Raw genomic sequence first — 18,098 nt, 5'->3', positions numbered from 1 at the left:
CAAGTTTCTGTTAACTTGGACAGCAAAGTTATACCTGGTAATTAATAATTTACCAAAAAAGGAACCTAAAGGTGTAGGCAGATGAACTGGTGATCAAGGGGTAATCACAATATGGTTTGGCAATGCTTTTTTTGCCTAAAGGAAGGCAATTTCATGTTTACCTCATCTAAAGCAATAATGGCTACTTACTCTTCTAGGATATTGGCTCCATAGGCTCTAACCCATCTGAATATATTTCACATCATTATCTATGTTTGTGATGCCTATTGTAAAATATTTTTATGATTAGCATGAAAAAAACAGCTGGATAATACATTTTATGCAGCACAGTATATTGCAAAAGAAGATAAAAGCAGGTAGTCTTCTATTTGCTTCAGTTGTAATGCAGGCATAAAGCAAAATTTTAAATAATGTCATACCTTCCAGGGCAAATATTCTCTCTCCAAGTGCTTCAACAATAGTTACAAGAGCTAATTCATCTGAGACATTGAAGAAATGCTTTTCAGTAGGCTTACTGGCAATTGATTTTATTTCCTCCACAAATTTCTCAGTACTTAAATTTCCTCTGCTGTAGCTGCCAAGAATCTAAAAAGAATCAGAAAAAACAGTCAGGGATACATTTTATAACTTGTTTTAAAAGGTATCTCTGAGGCAGAAAATACTGGAAAATCCTATCTAACCTTAACTTGTTCTGTGAAAACCTTCCTCAAATTGATTTGAAGCCATTCTTTTCCAGTGAGAATGAAACTGTGTGAGGACTCTTGAGATTTCTTCCAAAAATATCAACAATAGCAAAAAAAACAATTGTATGTTGTAACGTGACCAACTGTCTGTTTTTTCCTTTCTTCACAATATTCTAATATATTCTACAGTTCTAGGATTTGTTGAAGTAGGCCTTACTTTAGCAAAAAAACCCACAACACCTAAACCAGAACACACAATTGCACTGGCTTCTGCACAGATACTGTAGATCTGGTGAATTCTCCTTATAACATTGTATATAAAAAAATTAAAGGCAAGTTAATTGGGCATAGAGTAATTATTTTTTTATGTGTAGGTCTGCCCTATAAATACAGATAAAAACACTTGTATTTACGTGAGAGACCAACTGGAATGTGTTGAACTTTGCCTAGGCAAGGATGAGGAGTGAATTAAAAGTTTATGGGTGAGAACAGACAGCTAATGTGGGTGATACTGCTGTGGGAGTTTATTACAGGCCATTTGATCTGGAAGAGGAAGTGGATGAGTCTTCTACAAACAACTAAGAGCTGCCTCACAATTGCAAGTCCTGGTCCTCATGGGAGACTTCAACTACCTTGTCATTTTCATAAAAATGTCATAATTGACTGACTAGATGAGGAGAGAGCAGTGAATGTTGTCTACCTTGACTCCAACAAGTCCTTTGACACTGTCTTGCATAAAATCCTCAAAGGAAGGCTCAGGAAGTGTGGGTTGGATGAGTGCATGGTGAGGTGGATCTGGAATTGGCTGAATGACAGAGCTCAGAAAGAGAGATCAGTGATACTGAGAGTAGTTGGAGACCTTGTGGCCAGTGGGGTTCCATACGGGTTGGTACTGGGGCCAGTCGTGAGAAATGACTGTCTTGAAATCTTTACTCTCTTTAGAGTTGGGCAGAGAGGAACCTCATGAGGTTCAAGAAGGACAAGTGCAGAGTCCTGTACCTGGGGAGGAACAACCCCATGCACCAGGAGAGGCTGGGAGTGACCTGCTGGAGGGCAGCTCTGTGAAGAGAGACCTGGGAGTCCTGGTTGATAATAAACTGAACATGAGCCAGCAATGTGCCCTCATGGCCAAGATGGCCAATGGCGTTCTGGGATGCATTAAGAAAAGTGTGGACAGCAGGTCAAGGGTGGTTCATCTTGCCCTCTGCTCTGGTGAGGCCTCATCTGGAGTCCTGTGTCCAATTCTGGGCTCTACAGTTCAAGACGGATCACAGAATTATAGAATGGTAGGGGTTGGAGGGGACCTTTAGAGATCATCCAGTCCAACTCCCCTACAGAAGCAGGTTCATCTAGATCAGGTCACATAGGAACATATCCAGGTGTGTCTTGAAGACCTCCAAAGAAGGAGACTCCACAACCTCTCTGGGCAGCCTGTGCCAGGGCTCCCTCACTCTCCAAGTGAAATCGGTTTTTCTTATATTTAAGTGGAACTTTTTGTGTTCCAGCTTCATCCCATTACCCTTCGTCCTGTTGCTAGCTAGTATAGAAAAAAGGGATGCCCCAACCTCCTGACACGCACCATTTAGATATTTGTAAATGCTAATAAGATCCCCCTTGGTCTCCTCCAGACTAAACAGCCCCAGTTCCCGCAGCCTTTCCTAGTATGAAAGATGTTCCATTCCCCTGATCATCTTGGTGGCCCTGCGCTGGACTCTCTCCAGAAGTTCTCTGTCCCTCTTGAGCTGAGGAACCCAGAACTGGACACAGTACTCCAGATGAGGCCTCACCAGGGCAGAATCTCCCTTAACCTGCTGGCTACACTCTTCTTGATGCATCCCAGGATGCCATTGGCCTTATTGGCCATGAGGGTACATTGCTGGCTCATGTTTAGTTTATTATCAATCAGGACTCCCAGGTCTCTGCAGATGGGGATGGGGAACTTCTGTAGAGTCCAGTGGAGGGCTACCAAGATAATCACGGGACTTGAACATTTCTCTTGTCAGGGGAAAGGCTGTTGGACCTGGGGATGTTTAGCATGGAGAAGAGTGAGACTGAGGTGACCTTATCAAGAGTTATGAATACCTAAAGGGTGGAAATCAAGAGGATGGAGTAACACTTTTTTTTGTAGTGTCCAGCAATAGGACAGGTGGTAAGACGCACAAGCTGGAATGCAGGTAGTTCCACTTGAACATGAGGAAAACCTTTTTTGCTGTGAGATTGAGGGAGCCCTGGCACAGGCTGCCCGGGGAGGTTGCGGAGTCTCCTTCTCTGGAGGTTTCCAAACCCACCTGGACACATTCCTGAGTGACCTAATTGAGGGGAACCTGCTTTATCAGGGAGAGGGACTGGATGGTCTCTAGAGGTCCCTTCCAACCTCAACCATTCTATGATTCTGTGATTTTAAGGTTGTATGGTTCCATTTCACCTTACTGTACCAAAACAAAGAAAGATAGGAATGGAGAAGCAACAATCCAACATACCTTCAAAACACCAACTTATTAATGTTTCAATATTTCTTGATACGTGTTAACCTCATGTTCACCCTCTCATTTATTTACTATGTTCTCTCAACATGAAAATGACAACTGTACAATGTCAGCACACAGAACAGCCAAAATAAACCTTTTGTTGATGGTTTATATTTGTGGATTTTTTTGAAGTACATAATGTGCCTACAGAGTTTACTCAAAAGATTTGAACTAATGTACTTTGTTCAATATTGTTCTCAAGAAAAAGGATCTGATTTTGTACTGTCCCTCAAACTCATTCTCTTTTTTCTTCACATGCATACACACCTATCATCATTAGGAAAAGAGACAGATTGATTTCTTATGTTTGATAAAATCAGAAAGCAAGTTATCATTTTTGCAACTTCTTTCTTTTTTCCATCTCTGAGATGATTACATTTCCATAAAGATTGAAAAAAGCTTATGAAATGTATTTTTAAACAGAAATTATGTTTGAAAGATGAAACATGCCTTTAAGATTCTGAATTTTCTCATTAAATTTCACTTACAGCAATAGCAAATCTCTGAATGTTTTCATCTTCACAATCATCAATCACTTCTTTTAATCTGTAGTTGTCATGTGATTCCCCATCAGTCACAATAACCATTACTTTTTGCACTCCTCTTCGTGCGCCATGAGCTTCAATAAAAGCCTCTTCCCTAAAGGGAGCATAAAGCATTCAGAGAAAGGCAATGTCAGCATTTAGCACATGCATCATATTTGCATAGTCAACCATAAACTAAGAGACTTTATATTAACCAAAAGCAGGAACAGGAGATTAATATTGACCACAACCAGATACAAACAACAACCAGAACATGACAGTTCATGGCCAAAGAGTTTCACGAGTACTCATTCAGTATTCACTGAGAGCAAGAGCAGAAAATGAAATGTTGGATAGTAAAAAATCCTTCCCGTCTACAGTAAATTTCTGACGCCTTAAAACAGCTCTTGGCAGCTTAAAAAAAACCCAAACAACATCCCTGATGCGAAACCTACATACAAAAATCCCACCTATTTCCACCCTACAACAGCACTTAAGTGGTCAAACATTTACTCAGCTACCCTCACACCCCAGCATATCTACAGTGAAAATGGGTGTTGGGGATGTGGCAGAAGTAGGTTACAGGTAAGCAAAGGCAGGTGGTGGTGATCAGTTGAATTCTACAGCTGCAGATGGACAAACAGAAATTTTGGACTGCTGCTCACCCAGACTCTGAAAAGAGTCTCTCTGAAAGGTTCTTTGGAATGGGAAAATGCAATCTTTTATGGAATAAAGGTGTACTGTTATGTCAGAAAAATCACGTAAAAAAGATATGAGGACAACAATGTATGGTTTCAAAATGTCTGAGAGATTTTGTATTTACTATCTGTTCTACAAAAGTTGAATTTCTATTTTCTCCTAAAGAAAGCATTTATAAATTATGCTGTTGGTACAAGAGATCTTTAACAGATCTCCCAATGACCAGCTTCAGAGATTTCAGACACAAAATTTCTAGGCTTTCTGACAAGTGTGGGTCCAAGGCCTGTAACAATCTTAAATTCAGAATTAAGACAAATTAAAATGTTCTATTTTCTCTGAAGAACTTAATTTCCCTTATCCTTGTACACACACAGTTTCTACCTGCTCTGTGTGGACATGAATTCTTGTCAGCCCTTTGGTTAGGACTACAACATGTCTCTTTCTCTATTTCCTCCATTCAAGAGACAGCTGCCCTTCCAGGATTCCCATATACAACTGCTCTTCCATATACACCAGACTCTGTTTATCCACACGCCTCCTAGTTTTTGTCTGTTTAGCTAAAATAAGTCAGATGTCAGCCATACCATATTTTTAATTTATACAATCAGATTCATCACCATACCTATTTATATTTGTTTCTACCACATATAGGACAGTGTTTTGTGAGCATACCTTGCCGTATCTATTCCCAAGGCAGTCATAGTTTGCGTGCCACCTCTCTGGCGTATTCTTCTGGCTGCAGCCATCACATCTTCTGTTGTTGAGTACGTATTTAGGAAAAACTCATGGACTACAGTCTGTCCGTATTGAACAACTCCAACCTGAAACACAGCTCATTGTAAAAATCTACCAACTTTAAAGAAAATATCTGTGTCTCTTGAAGTGGAGTAAATGCCCATTTGTACCTAGAGACAGCAAAAGAATTGAACTCTCTTCTTTTTCCTCAATATGTAACACCTATAAGCATTTGAGCAAGACTGGCTAGAAGACAATCTCATGAAACATTTTGGAATGTCTACATTGTTTTTACTTAAAAGAGAAACAAAGACAGAAGCTCAAGTCTTTGCCTCTCCTGGTATTACTTCTGGCAATATGTGTTGCAACTCTGCACTCCTCTAGGGCAAGGCAGATCAATGCCCTAACTGCTAATCAAAACTTCTCAAAATAGTTTTTCTTGTAGCATGAGGCCCTAATTCACTCACAACTCTCTTTATTCCATCCAAATATTTAGATAAGATATTAAAAAGAAGTGCTTCCCTGTGAGGGTAGAGAGGCACTCGAAAAGGTGGCCTAGACAGGTTGTGGATGCCTCAACCCTGGAAGTGTTCAAGGTCAGGTTGGATGAGGCTTTGAACAACCTAGTTTAGTGGGAGGTGCCTCTGCCAATGCCAAGAGAGTTGGACCCAGATGATCTTTAAGGTGCCTTCCAACCCAAACTGTTCTATGATTGTATGATAGATTATTTATCCAATACCTAGCCTATTTATCCAATACCTAGCCTAGAAACAGCACTGCAATGACAAATTTAGGCCCTCAGGGTGAGAAAGATGCGAGAACTCTTTTTTTGATGAAGACTGAATGGCAATCCATGACATGGCTGTCCTCTCTGTTTGTAGTAAGGCAAATAAAGGCACCTGACAAGTGCCAGAGGCAACAACATGAATAAAAGGATTGCTTCTCTGAGAAAAGTTATGGAAAGACTCTAGATGATCTCATGAGGATGAGACTTTGTGAGAAAAATCAACACATGGGATCGGAACCCAACCAAAAGTGGGAATCTGTTGCAAAAAAACCCCATGAAATAAATTGACAAGGAATATTCTTAAATATTAATTGACTTCTCTCATTCACCTCTGTCACTTCTAATGTTTTGGGAGGTTCCTGACAGCTTTTACTGGGAAGAATACACACAATGTTCCATTAGTATATTTCAATTTTATGTCACACGTGGCAATTTATAGGTGTTATTTAGTATAATGCAGTATTACATGGCATTTATGTCTCATTCATTATTAAAAGCACTCTAGCATTTAGGTACTGCAGATCAATGAGACCTCTGGGATGTTTATGCCATCATATTATTTTAGAAATTGCTTAGTATGGACTTTGCTATTGCTTCATAGGTGCTTTTTCAGGTACTTTAATATCCTCTTATAGCCTGCAATGTATTTTTGCTCTTAACAGAAAGGCCAGAGTTGGATAAAAATTTGATAGTAAACACCAGTATTATATCCTTTTGAAAATACAATCAAATCTGGAAGAACTGACATAACTTCAAAGTTAGGACAGGTTGCTTCCTTTCATGGTATTTTAATTCTCAGAGGCATGCCCTCTTCCACCTGCAGCTGACAGCACCTATGTTCTCATGAGCAGCAGCCTATTAATCCTACAGTGTTTACACAAAAGGCTGGGGCACATACTATGTTACTACTCAGAGAAGCCATGTGCCACCAATTACATCTCAAAATGAAGACAAAATTTTTAACCTGTTTCTTCCAAGGCAACTATTTTGTGGCAAGCATCTAAAATGACATACAGCATAATCTGAACAGGATGCTGTTAGTAATTTAAAAGGACTACCGTTAACTAGAGGTTTTAATTATATTTGTTTTGGAGCAGAAGTGCATTATTCCAGGACTATGCTCAAGTGTAGCCAGACTATTGTATTCCAGGGAGACCACTGCTGTGGATTCACGGGATCCTTATCTGCAGCTTTGAGGATTTTATTGGCATCAGAGATTAAATCAACTATTGACTGCTGCCAGTCTGAAAAGTATCTGCCAGTCTTTCATGATTCTAGAGGTCCATGCTGGTGGTGTTGTTTTCCTAAAAAAGACTACAGGCTGACATTAGGTTGTATCATTTCCTATTTGAAAGGAAACACTGTCCATGATCACAGCAAGTAAACATTCTGAGCATTTCCTTCTCAGGAAGTGAATGGGAAGAACATCTGAGTCTGGAAAACTCAACTGTGTTGCACAGTTTGTAAATCAGGAAGGAAGGGGGGCATGTGGTTATCTTATGGGATACAATTGTTCTGTGGGACCCCTCCTTTGCACTAGCTTTGAAAACATTGGCTACCATGTTCTACATATTTCACAGAATCAAATATGAGCCGTTCCTCATAAAAGGATAATGAAATCTTCCCATTCAGAATTGAAAAAATACTACTAGGCTGCATGTCCTAGTCTCCTACAGGATCACAGAAGCAAATCCGCCTTGTAAAATTAGAATAATTTTCTACTAGATAGCAAGGAAGTTTTGATCTTTTACAGCCTTTTAATCTGATGGAAAACTATAAATTATGCAAATGTGTCATTATAGGACAAGCCTGTTGAAACTGCAAAACTTCATCAAGCTCCTAAGAATGATGCTTGCAAGTGTTGTATGTTTTCCTTTGCTTGTTTAAGTCAGGAAAATGCTACTACATAGAGGGATGTATTTCTGCTCTACTCCAGAAAATCTAATATTTTTCCCACCATTACTGACTATAATCTACTGAACATCTTTGTAATGCCTAAGTTTATGTTCCCTTCCCTAGCATTCCATGGCTTTTATATTACACAAGGGAATAATTCTTTAATTGTCCTCAGTTCCTGGGAAAAACTGTTGTACAAGAGAACAGGCAAGTGAAGGACTGTTCTACTTTGGCATATTTCTGAGGGCAATTAGTTACTGTTTTTCTGTAAGTAAATACAGCTTCTTAGTTGGAAAGTATATTCTGGCTCTCCCAATAAATTATTAAGCTAATCTGTTTGTGAAAAGAAACAACAATAAAACAACAACAAAAAAAAAAAGTAAACCAAAAAGTACATGGAAACAATATTCTAGGATTTTCACCCCTGGGATATGGAGGAAAATCATAAATATCTGAAAAAGCAGGAATTATTGTATGGTGAGCTTGCTAAAGATACCCGAATCAAAGCAAAGCTGAATTAATTCTGCTACTGTTGTTTGCTTCCAGGGACTTAGACGGAAGTTACTTGTAAACTGTTGGAAAGATCTTTCTTCATCCTGCATATTTTTAATACCTCTTTAAGATACTTTACTTTTGGAGGTAAAATGCATGAGAAGATATGACATGATGTGACTTACTAGTCGACTGATGCAGTCTCTATGAAGATTTAATGAGGTACAGGCCAAACACCTGTAACTGCCTGTGTTATAAATTAATGGAGAAATAAAACCTGTCTGAAAATTTCTGAAGGGCATTCCAACATATCTTTGAAGCTGGAAATGAACATATCAAAGTATTCTGCTTTCCCTTTTGATATTCTTCTACCACAGAATGTTGCTCCTATCTAAAGGAGTAAAAAACACACTCTTGTATTGAAAAGATGATCTTCTCTACAAAAGTTAAAATAGGAAGAAAAAAAATATGTTGCTTTGCAGCTACATGAAAATGTGGAATAAGACCAGGAGAAATATTTTTGTCCTACTTGTACCATTTTTTTTTCATTTAATTCCTTCTTCCTTTTCACTTTTCTATCATCACTTTCGCTTTATCTTCTTTTATCCCTAAGCTCAGGATATTGCACTTAACCATCACTATGGTATTTAGATTTTCTGGAGAATGGAAAGAGGAAAGGAAGGAAATACTTCTGAAAAAAAATTATATCATAAACTTTGGCATTTTGCATCTGAATATTCTGTCTTTCACTTTCAAATTTACCAAACAACGGACATTTAGAAATTTCTCTTCTGACTTGTCACAGACCTAATGACCATTGTTCATGGAGACAGTAAGTGGAAAAAAAAAATCTTGCAAATCTGTAATCAAAATAGTTTTGAACAAGCCACACCCAAGCTGCTAAGGAGTTTTTCAGTAATCACTTCATTCCTTTCCCATGTAAGAGGAAAATAGTCTGAAGTCAGTGAAAGTCCACCGATTTCTATGTACTCAACAACCCCTAAAAGATAAATGTGGAAAACTCAATTTAAATGTACAGAAAGTAAATAATTCTTCCTGTATTTCTATTCTATGTTCCCACAGGAGAGGAGAGAAATAATCCTGCTCTGTTGTTTCTCCTGTTCCTCATTCAAGTCATTTAAACATAGCTTCTGAGAAATGAGACAGTGTGGGTGGAGGACACAGTAGAAACTCATTACTACCTATGGCTGTGCCAGGGTTCCCAAGAAGGGAGCTCAGAGGAGAGGAAAGAGACGGGATACATCTGGAGAGCGGAGGGAAAGCAATAGGCATCAAGAAAATACCCCCTAGCTCTTTGCTTATATTTCCATATTTTAAGCCCTTCTCCTCCTTATCCCATTCTTATCTCCCTCTCAAATGTTTCTGCTGTGTAGTAACCAGATGCCAAAGCTGACATTCTCAAGTGACTAAGTGCACATGTGAGAAGAGGGCTAGCTGTGCCAAACTGGGAGTAGAATGGATTTTGTAGGTGGAGATGGCAGGCTGCTGGAGTGCAGGCCAGCAAGGCACATTTTGTGCACAAGTTGAGCTGCGCAGACAAGGCAGGATTACAAAACCCAAACATAACAGAGGTGTGGCGATGTAAAAATTTGGGAATTGCAGGGAGAGGAAAGGAGCGAGAGTGCACTAGAGTTGATTGTGCTGTGTACTATTCCCATGCAGCTGTTTGAGAAGAAGGTAGTGATGATTTCCATACACTCATTGCCCTGTACTGGGAAGTTCAGGTTTAAGTATTTTCCCAAGATGGTAAAGTTTGAGTAATCATCAGCTTAAGGAATATGTAAGAGCTTTTTTTTTGTCCTTTTTGTTAAATTTGATAAAGTGTTTTTCTTTCTTCTTCATAATATCTGGAAGAGCAGAGTGTTTAAAATAACAGGACACGATTGTAAAGTTGAAAAGTTATAAGCAATAATTTTGTCAGTACAGCCAACAGGGGAGTTGGGTGGTAACTCATAACCCCCAAGTAACTTGGAAAATGACCAGGATACCCTCTGCAGATAAAAGTATTCTTTACACCTTCTCACAGTCTCATTTGTGAACGCAGACGCTTAATGTTATGAGCTAAATGGAAGCAGCAAAAAATCTAAGTATGGCCTGCAGCGTATAAAATTTTACACAGGATCTCAGAAAATGTTTGATTTTGGGAGAGGAAACAGGGAGAAGTGAAAAGATCCAGTTTCTCCTGTTGCTGTTTATCAAGCTTTCTGTGTTAAAATGTATTCCAGTATCCATGTTTCGACCTTCACTGAGTTCTGCTGGAATTGCTATTTACACAATATTCAGTAGACTATGAAGCATATGTCAGGTCCTTATAGCTGTGGAAATTGGTTGTACCTTTGTTAATTCTGGAAGAACTGTGCTGATTTATTGCAGCTGGGAATTTGGCTCTCTCCACTTATTATATAAATGCAGCTTCTGCCATTAATAACATGCAGCTTAACAGCCACTCGTTAATTATGATCTCAAATGTTTAAAAGCTGTCGGCTCAATGCTACATAGTAAAAAATACTAAAAGCAGCTCCAAAAAACTCATAATCAAAGGCTATGTGAACCATGTTCATAAGCCTCAGAGAAGCAGAAGTGACCTTTACGCTATGAAGTACAAAAGAAGTGGCTGGGCAGAGGAAGGAAGTGGGAAAGGGCAATGCTCAGACAGCCTCACTTAATGTACTTAACTTCTGCCCCTACATTAGAAAGTTGGTTTCTTCAGACTGCCTAAGTGGTGTGGGGACGGAGAGCCTCCATGACATCAACTGCTTGGCAGCACATACTAACTTAGTTGTTGTTTCAGCTAGTTTGGTTTAGTACCCTGTTGCTTTAAGTTCGCCAGATTAAAGAGCTACATAGATGATGCTCTCATCCCATTTCTTATTAATGTCTTTTTTTTCCCCCTTATAAATTAAACAACCATAAATATCCACCATTACCTGTGTTTGCTGAGGACCGATATCCATGTTTCTGAGAAGGCTGTTTAGGAAGGCTGTGACACTCTCCCATGGATAAATGCTGTTGGACCCATCAAGGACTATGACAATATCCAACTGGGTTTTACACTCTGCAACACAAATTGCCAGATAAGAATTAATGTTAACAAGGATCAACTGTATCTCACAGCTCCAATAACTTTTGTGATTACTGAGCTGAACTGACATGTTTGATGCCAATTGTCATTTGTCAGCTTTTGCACTGCATTTTACATGGTTTGTGTTCCCTTTATCGGCAGGGCAATCTCTTGTAAGCAGAAAATTTAAGAATGGGATTAGAAGATCACATAGCTGAAGTATTTATCAGTGACCCCCGCCTTCTTCAGTGTCCCTCTGTTTCTCTTCAACTTTTCCAAAGGAAAAGATCTTTGTGCTATTTATCTATATTACTAAATTGGGTTTGTATTAGGTCTTAACATGCCATCACTATTTAAAAAATATTTTGGCCATAAGTAAAACACATAAGAAACTATTTTTAGCAACTGTGTTTGGATGTTACATAGCACTCTAATGGTTGTTTATACCAAGCTAGATTCCAAAAGTGGCAAGAATTTAGGTTATATACGGACAATGAAAACATTTACTTAACTTGGTAATGCTGGTAGCTAAGTTAAGCTGTTCATTTTATTTGGTATGCCTATGTGTATACATTTGTATTGTTTAGCACTTAGTATTTTTGGACACGCAAGAGAATTGCTGTGGCATGCATACCTTGCACAGAAGGAGCAATTGCCTCAATAGTTTCAAAAGTTGAGCTGACATTAGAGCAAACTCCAGTTGTGTAATGTAAACGTCCACATTTATAAGCATAGAGTGGTCCACATGCCTTTAAAAGACGAAAAGAGAAGAAACGTTTTTGTTATAGTACCTGAGGAAAAAACAGACTTGTTTTAAAATTGACAGAAAGTCCTTTCTTACCAGAAAGCCTCCTTTTGGGTTAGTCACTAAGGTTGTTCCAAGAGTCATGTTTTCTTTTACTTCCACAACGTTAGGAACTGAAGTAGCAGCTATAAATAGATTAAAATGTTAAGTATTTGAGAACATGAAAACAGAATGTTTAAGTATATATCCCTTCCAGATTCTAAAATAAAACCCAGACTGACACTGGTTTCATGAAATATTTTAGCACCCTTCCTCCCCCTTCAATTGCAACAATCATGAAAAATTCCTGAGACTGGCTTTTATCCCAGAAATTTGTCTGGGTTGCTGTCTCAAATAGTTTTCTTGAACCGTAAAAAAAGAAAAAAAAAAGTAAAAATAACAGCATAATGAAAGCAAGAGATAATTGTTCACATAGTTTTGTTAACCAGAAAACAAATACTGATTTTTCACCCTGTCCTGTTATAAATGACTTAACAGCTTTTATATTTGTTATGGTTATTCTATGCTACTGACATTCAGGTCCTCAAGAGAAAAAAAGAGACAAAAAATATCCTGCAACAGGTGTATTTAGTGCAATTCATATTAATAGGAAGCCTCTTCCTCTGTACATCTCTTAACATGTGCAAGAAAATTATAAATATTTCTCTCTATTAAGATGCATCAGTCTAGTTCTGGCTAATTAGACTCTCACCAAAAGATAATTGGTGTCATTATGAAGGCTTTTGTTGGCTATAGAGAGTTTTGGAAAGGCTAATCCATGAAACTTTTTGGTTTCTTGGCCAGGACATTCAACAACAATCAATTAATAGCAGTTGTAATAACCTTTTGACAACAAAGACAAATGCCCATTCTAAAATAATGAGCATGTTTTTGCATAGGATAATAATGTAAAAAAAAATATTATTGACGTTAAAAACACAACTTCCTTCACATTTAGCTCTGGAATCCTAAGTAAACTTTCTCTGTCAAAAAAATTCCAATGTCTATTCAGTAGCTAAAAATCTGCTAAGATCTGACCTCTGTTGTTCCTCCATATTAAATAGCTCAATTTTCTTTCATACCTGGTAAGTTCAGTTTTGTGCAGGGCGATTGGTTGTCTTTTCCTATAGGGCATTTGTATACATCTCCTGTTCTTTTCTCAGGTTGGCCAACTAATGGTGAACCAATAAGTACCCTGCAAATGAAATAAGTTACCTGAAATTTCTTCTTTCTTAAAACGCATGAAAGTCAGAGAGAGCATAGCTACAGCAAGCTTGGTACTAGGAGTACAGAATTGAGAGCAAGAAAAGTATCTGATACTAGTTCAGATACAAGCAAAAGCAGCCATTCTGCTTTTGCTTTAATAAGGACACAGGAAGGAAATATGCCTATATACTAGTTAGCCCAAGAGAATAACATTTTAAAAAATTCCAGTGGAAAACAAAAGCAATACTGGTGAGTGGATGACAAATATTAAAAGTTTTACAGCAGGAAATACCTGTTTTCTGTAATATCTCCTTGATCTTTAATACATTTTAGAAGAAAATGTATTTTCAATGCTGAGAAACTCAATGCAAAGGAAAGGCACACAAGCACTCAGAAGAATAATTTAGTCTTTGGTAATGTGAGACAGCAATCTAAACCACATTTTTTCTCTAATTACAAAAAAAAAAAAAAAATTTCAAATTTTTTAAATGTTAAGAATTTTTACCGTGTGCATGCTTATCTAAAAATTTGGTGTAATCAAAAATCAAAATGCGTACACAGTATTTTGTAAACACCACAAATTAGCATCTGCTCCTAAATTCAGTTTTCAGCAGGCAATATAGTTGAGAAGTGGATATTGTTTTAGTTCTCAGACTTTCATTAGCTACACTAAATAGCCCATCATTATGCAGTAGAAAACAAGTGGCTCCTTTAAATGTGTAAGGAAGAACTTGGATGAAATTAGAATTCCCAGCACACTTAATTCTGCCATTAAGGTAAGATTTGCTCCTAGGCACTTAAGATCACAGAATAACAGAATCTTAAGGGTTGGAAGAGACCTCTAAAGATCATCTAGTCGAACGCAGCTGCCCGAGCAGGACCACCTAGAGTACGTCACACAGGAACTCATCCAAGTGGGGGTTGAATGTCCCCAGAGAAGGAGAGTCCACATCCTATCTGGGCAGCCCCGTCCAGTACTCCGTCGCCTTCACAGTGAAGAGCACTTTCAAACTTTAGTTGTAAATCAATGAGTCCAGGCAGAAGATATTTGATCAGAATGACATAATAGGTAAAAAGTATATTTTAAAAAGACAGAAAAGATAATTTAAACCCAGTATATAATCCATCTTCTAAGAAAACCATAGTGAAATAGCTCATTGTGATCAATATCTCTGAAAGTCCTTCCCAATCCCTACTATTGTATGATTCTATGATTTTTTTAATTTGAATTCTAAAGCAAAATAAATTTCTGCAAGCATACACTGGATCCAACTGCTTGTTCAAGCTATATGCTATAACTGATGTATTTTTTACCCCCTAGCTGAGAAACAGACACTTTAATCATGCATCCCCGACTTCCATTTAACTGCAGAGAGGCTGAGTGTGCTTGATATCCTATGAGAGGTTATCAATGAATAGCAGGATCATGTCCCTGTACTGTTGTTTTCTCAGAGCGAGTACCATGAAAAGAGAGAGACAATTTGAAAAGCTATTTTGTGTATTTGCATGAGGTATTTTTTGGGGGGACCTAAGTTTTACTGAGGAACAAATGTAGTCAAGTTCCTAGAACATTTGTTGCTGAACAGATATATCTATTGTATCTAGGTAGTGTTATAGCAGTTGACAAAGCAGCGAAAAGCTGCTTTGTCTATTTTTAACTGTCAGCCTACATATTTCCTGCTCTGAATGCTGCTATGCTGAAAGCAACTTGAAAGCTTGACAATTTAACCACAGCTCTGGAGTTCAGAGATGTTCAGATCTAGTACACTAGCTTAGATTTCTGTCTTCCTTTAGCTACTAGAGTAGTCACCATTTCATACAACCATAGAATGGTACGAGTTTCATAATGTCTTTGCTCTTGAAAAGTTTCAAGACAGTCTACAACAGTATAGCTTACTCCACAAAATCCCAGCTCCTAGAATGGATACCACTTCCTGAAGGTCTAAATTACCTCAAAGAAAGTCACTATTATTCTTTCATGACCATCATGCAGATGGATATTTAAACATCCTACAACCTAAATAAAAGGACTTACCTAATGGCAATAAAGAGTTAGCATTTTTCAAAAGTGGGCTCTGCAATTTAATTTCTGTGAACACCTCATCTGGCTAATGTGGCTAATGCTGAACACAGTGCTACGGTGTTGGTGGACAGGTTCTCAGGGTCAGACAGCCTGGTCACTTGTTGGAGGGATTGCTCAAGCACTGCAGAACAGCCTGACTCAGCAGTTATGCAGCCACACACCAACCAATCCAGGATGCCTGCATGAGTGCCCAGGTTTATCAAGAATGTCAAATAATTACTGCGAATAACAGAGTACTCAACAAGGAATGATGGAGATCTCAGGATTTTACAACTCTATTATTGTTATTTCAGTTCTACAGCCCAGTGGTTAACATGCAAAGTTTGTTTTCGCAAGAGAAAAGCATAAGTAGGTGTTTATCAAAAGACCACGAAGCAATGATAATAGTAAGTGCATAAAAATGTAACTTCTAATTCAACAGAAAAAGAAGAAAAAGACAGGTCATTAAGGAGGAGGCTTCAAGTATCAAATGTGGATAGATTACCAATTGCAAGACATAAATAGCCCTCAAAAAAGGGAAAGTGCAGTTCTGAACCAAGAAATATCTTGACAGAGAAATCTTCCCATCAGTGAAATACACAGATTAAGTTAGGTAAAGCAGGAACAATTTCACTGCCAACACATTAACACGAGGATGATTTTATATAGTAAATTGAAAAAAGAGGGCTCAAGCATACCACAAAAATTTCTGAGCTCCATCAACAACGGAATTTAACCACTCCATGAACTCATTCGTGACTTTGAGGAAATAAACATAAATTTGCATCTTTCAGCCTCCCAGTCTTTCCAATTTCCTTAGGACTGTGCATTAGCTTAAGAAATATGACTGACAGAATCTGACCCTTACATACTGGGCATTCCTACAAATAATAGTATATCATCTGAGTCACTGAATACCTCATAATTTGCTGTTTCGACTTGAGAAAAGAAAAGCAGCTTACCATTTCCCTTCCTCATTTTCATACTGTTGGACTGTGTAGCCAAACATGTCTTCCAGAGGGCCACTGAAGGTCATTGCATTTTTCACATCAACATTAGAAGAGCCAACGAGGTGAAAGAAAGCTTTAAAAAAAAACAAGTAACATGTAGCAACACACGTAAATCCCAAAACTTAAAAAATCAAGGTCAAGTTATTACTTAACTGAGGGTACAAGACAATGGTTTAAATTGGCATTTGGGTATAGCTATCACAGCTGGTAAGAGATTTAGAACATACCTCCTCACATATACATACGAAGTTAAATTCAGAAAGATGTTAGCAACTGGACTTCTTAATCCAAATCCTATTTTGCGAAGTCAATCACTCATTGGTAAATCTCAATTCAATTAGCATTAAATAAAATACTACTGCCTTCAATAGTAAGTAACTTTTATGTTATTTTTATTCCCTTTAGCTCAACACATTTCTAATGTAACAATTTTGCACTAAATGTTTTTGTAAGTTTGAGAATTAACTTATTTTCAACTGTTTGCAAAAGACACACATAGGAACAGAACAAGGAAAAGCTTTCAGCTGTTTTTATTTTTTGGAAAAGAACAAGTTAAAGTTTTCATATCTTTTTATTTTTAATCTATATTAGAGAGAAAAAAAAAAAGCATATAGTTTTTTCTTGATTCTATTCTAGAGCACCTGTGAACCTTTCACATTTGGAAAAGAACAGAATAAATTTTTATTGCAACTAGACATTGTTATCACAAAACTACCTGCATGTGACTATTTGCAGAAACCCAACATTTATCAACTTAGAAAAAGTTGCATTCCAATGATGGTGTTGGACTATGATGAAATGAGTCATGAAGGCAGATGTTTTTTCAGAATGAGTTCCTATATCCTAAAGCTCAGTGATTATCATTGGAAAAATACTGTCAGAATATGACTGTATGGTAAGTTTCAGAAAATTGTTATATATAGTGAAAACTCAAGCTTGAATTCATAATCATAATACACCATGAGGCTTATTAAGAAGCCAAAATTACTATTTATATATAAAAATGATGCTATTTATCTTTCCTTTATTTTTCATTTGTTACAGAAATCACTTCCATCTTTGCCCTGTTGAAGTCAGTTTTCAAATGCAATCGCTGAATGCTGCTGCAGAGCTGTGTACATAATTCACAAGAGGCAAAATCTGTTGAATTTGTAGGCCATTAAGACTACCCAAAACAACAACTATATACACATTTAATTGAGTTTCAAAGAAGCATTTCATGATAATTTGATGACATTTAACAGTTATATAAAAATACCCAAATCTGTAACACTTGCTGTATGTTGAAGCATCCAAATTATGTCCAGTTACCAAAACACATCTGTGTTATTCACTATTGAGATAATGATATTCTCACAGAAAGCTTGTTACTATAATTAAGTTCCCAAGTGGTCTATGCCAATCTGTCTCTCTCAGCATCTTACTTCCTGCTCCATGCAGTAAAATTATCACAGAAGACTATTTATTACTTAGTAGGTATTTCCAGTTTCATTGGACAGTAAAAAAGGAAAAGTTCCATTTGTATTATTTTAGCTTTTCTTCCTCCAGCCAAAGTCAGGAAATACAGACAAATGAACAAACTAAACCAGTTTATTTATATTCTTCTGAAA

The 18,098-nt window shown here is 37.6% G+C and overlaps 1 protein-coding gene across 1 annotated transcript in view; it reads right to left on the bottom strand.

Moving 5' to 3' along the window:
* ITGA1 (integrin subunit alpha 1) overlaps window positions 1-18,098 on the bottom strand; it is an 81,944-nt gene that overhangs the window by 37,153 nt on the left and 26,693 nt on the right. Inside the window, exons 2-9 of the mRNA XM_062017452.1 lie at window positions 16,441-16,561; window positions 13,293-13,405; window positions 12,268-12,356; window positions 12,061-12,175; window positions 11,293-11,420; window positions 5,107-5,255; window positions 3,700-3,850; window positions 420-585 (exon numbers count right to left, since the gene is read on the bottom strand). Of these exons, the coding sequence (XP_061873436.1) occupies window positions 420-585; window positions 3,700-3,850; window positions 5,107-5,255; window positions 11,293-11,420; window positions 12,061-12,175; window positions 12,268-12,356; window positions 13,293-13,405; window positions 16,441-16,561 (1,032 nt within the window). The remainder of the gene's footprint in view (window positions 1-419; window positions 586-3,699; window positions 3,851-5,106; window positions 5,256-11,292; window positions 11,421-12,060; window positions 12,176-12,267; window positions 12,357-13,292; window positions 13,406-16,440; window positions 16,562-18,098) is intronic.

The sequence above is a fragment of the Colius striatus genome, chromosome Z (assembly GCF_028858725.1).
Source record: "Colius striatus isolate bColStr4 chromosome Z, bColStr4.1.hap1, whole genome shotgun sequence".
NCBI lineage: Eukaryota > Metazoa > Chordata > Aves > Coliiformes > Coliidae > Colius > Colius striatus.
The sequence above is the reverse complement of the archived record's forward strand: the minus strand, read 5'-3'. Positions and strand labels throughout refer to the sequence as shown.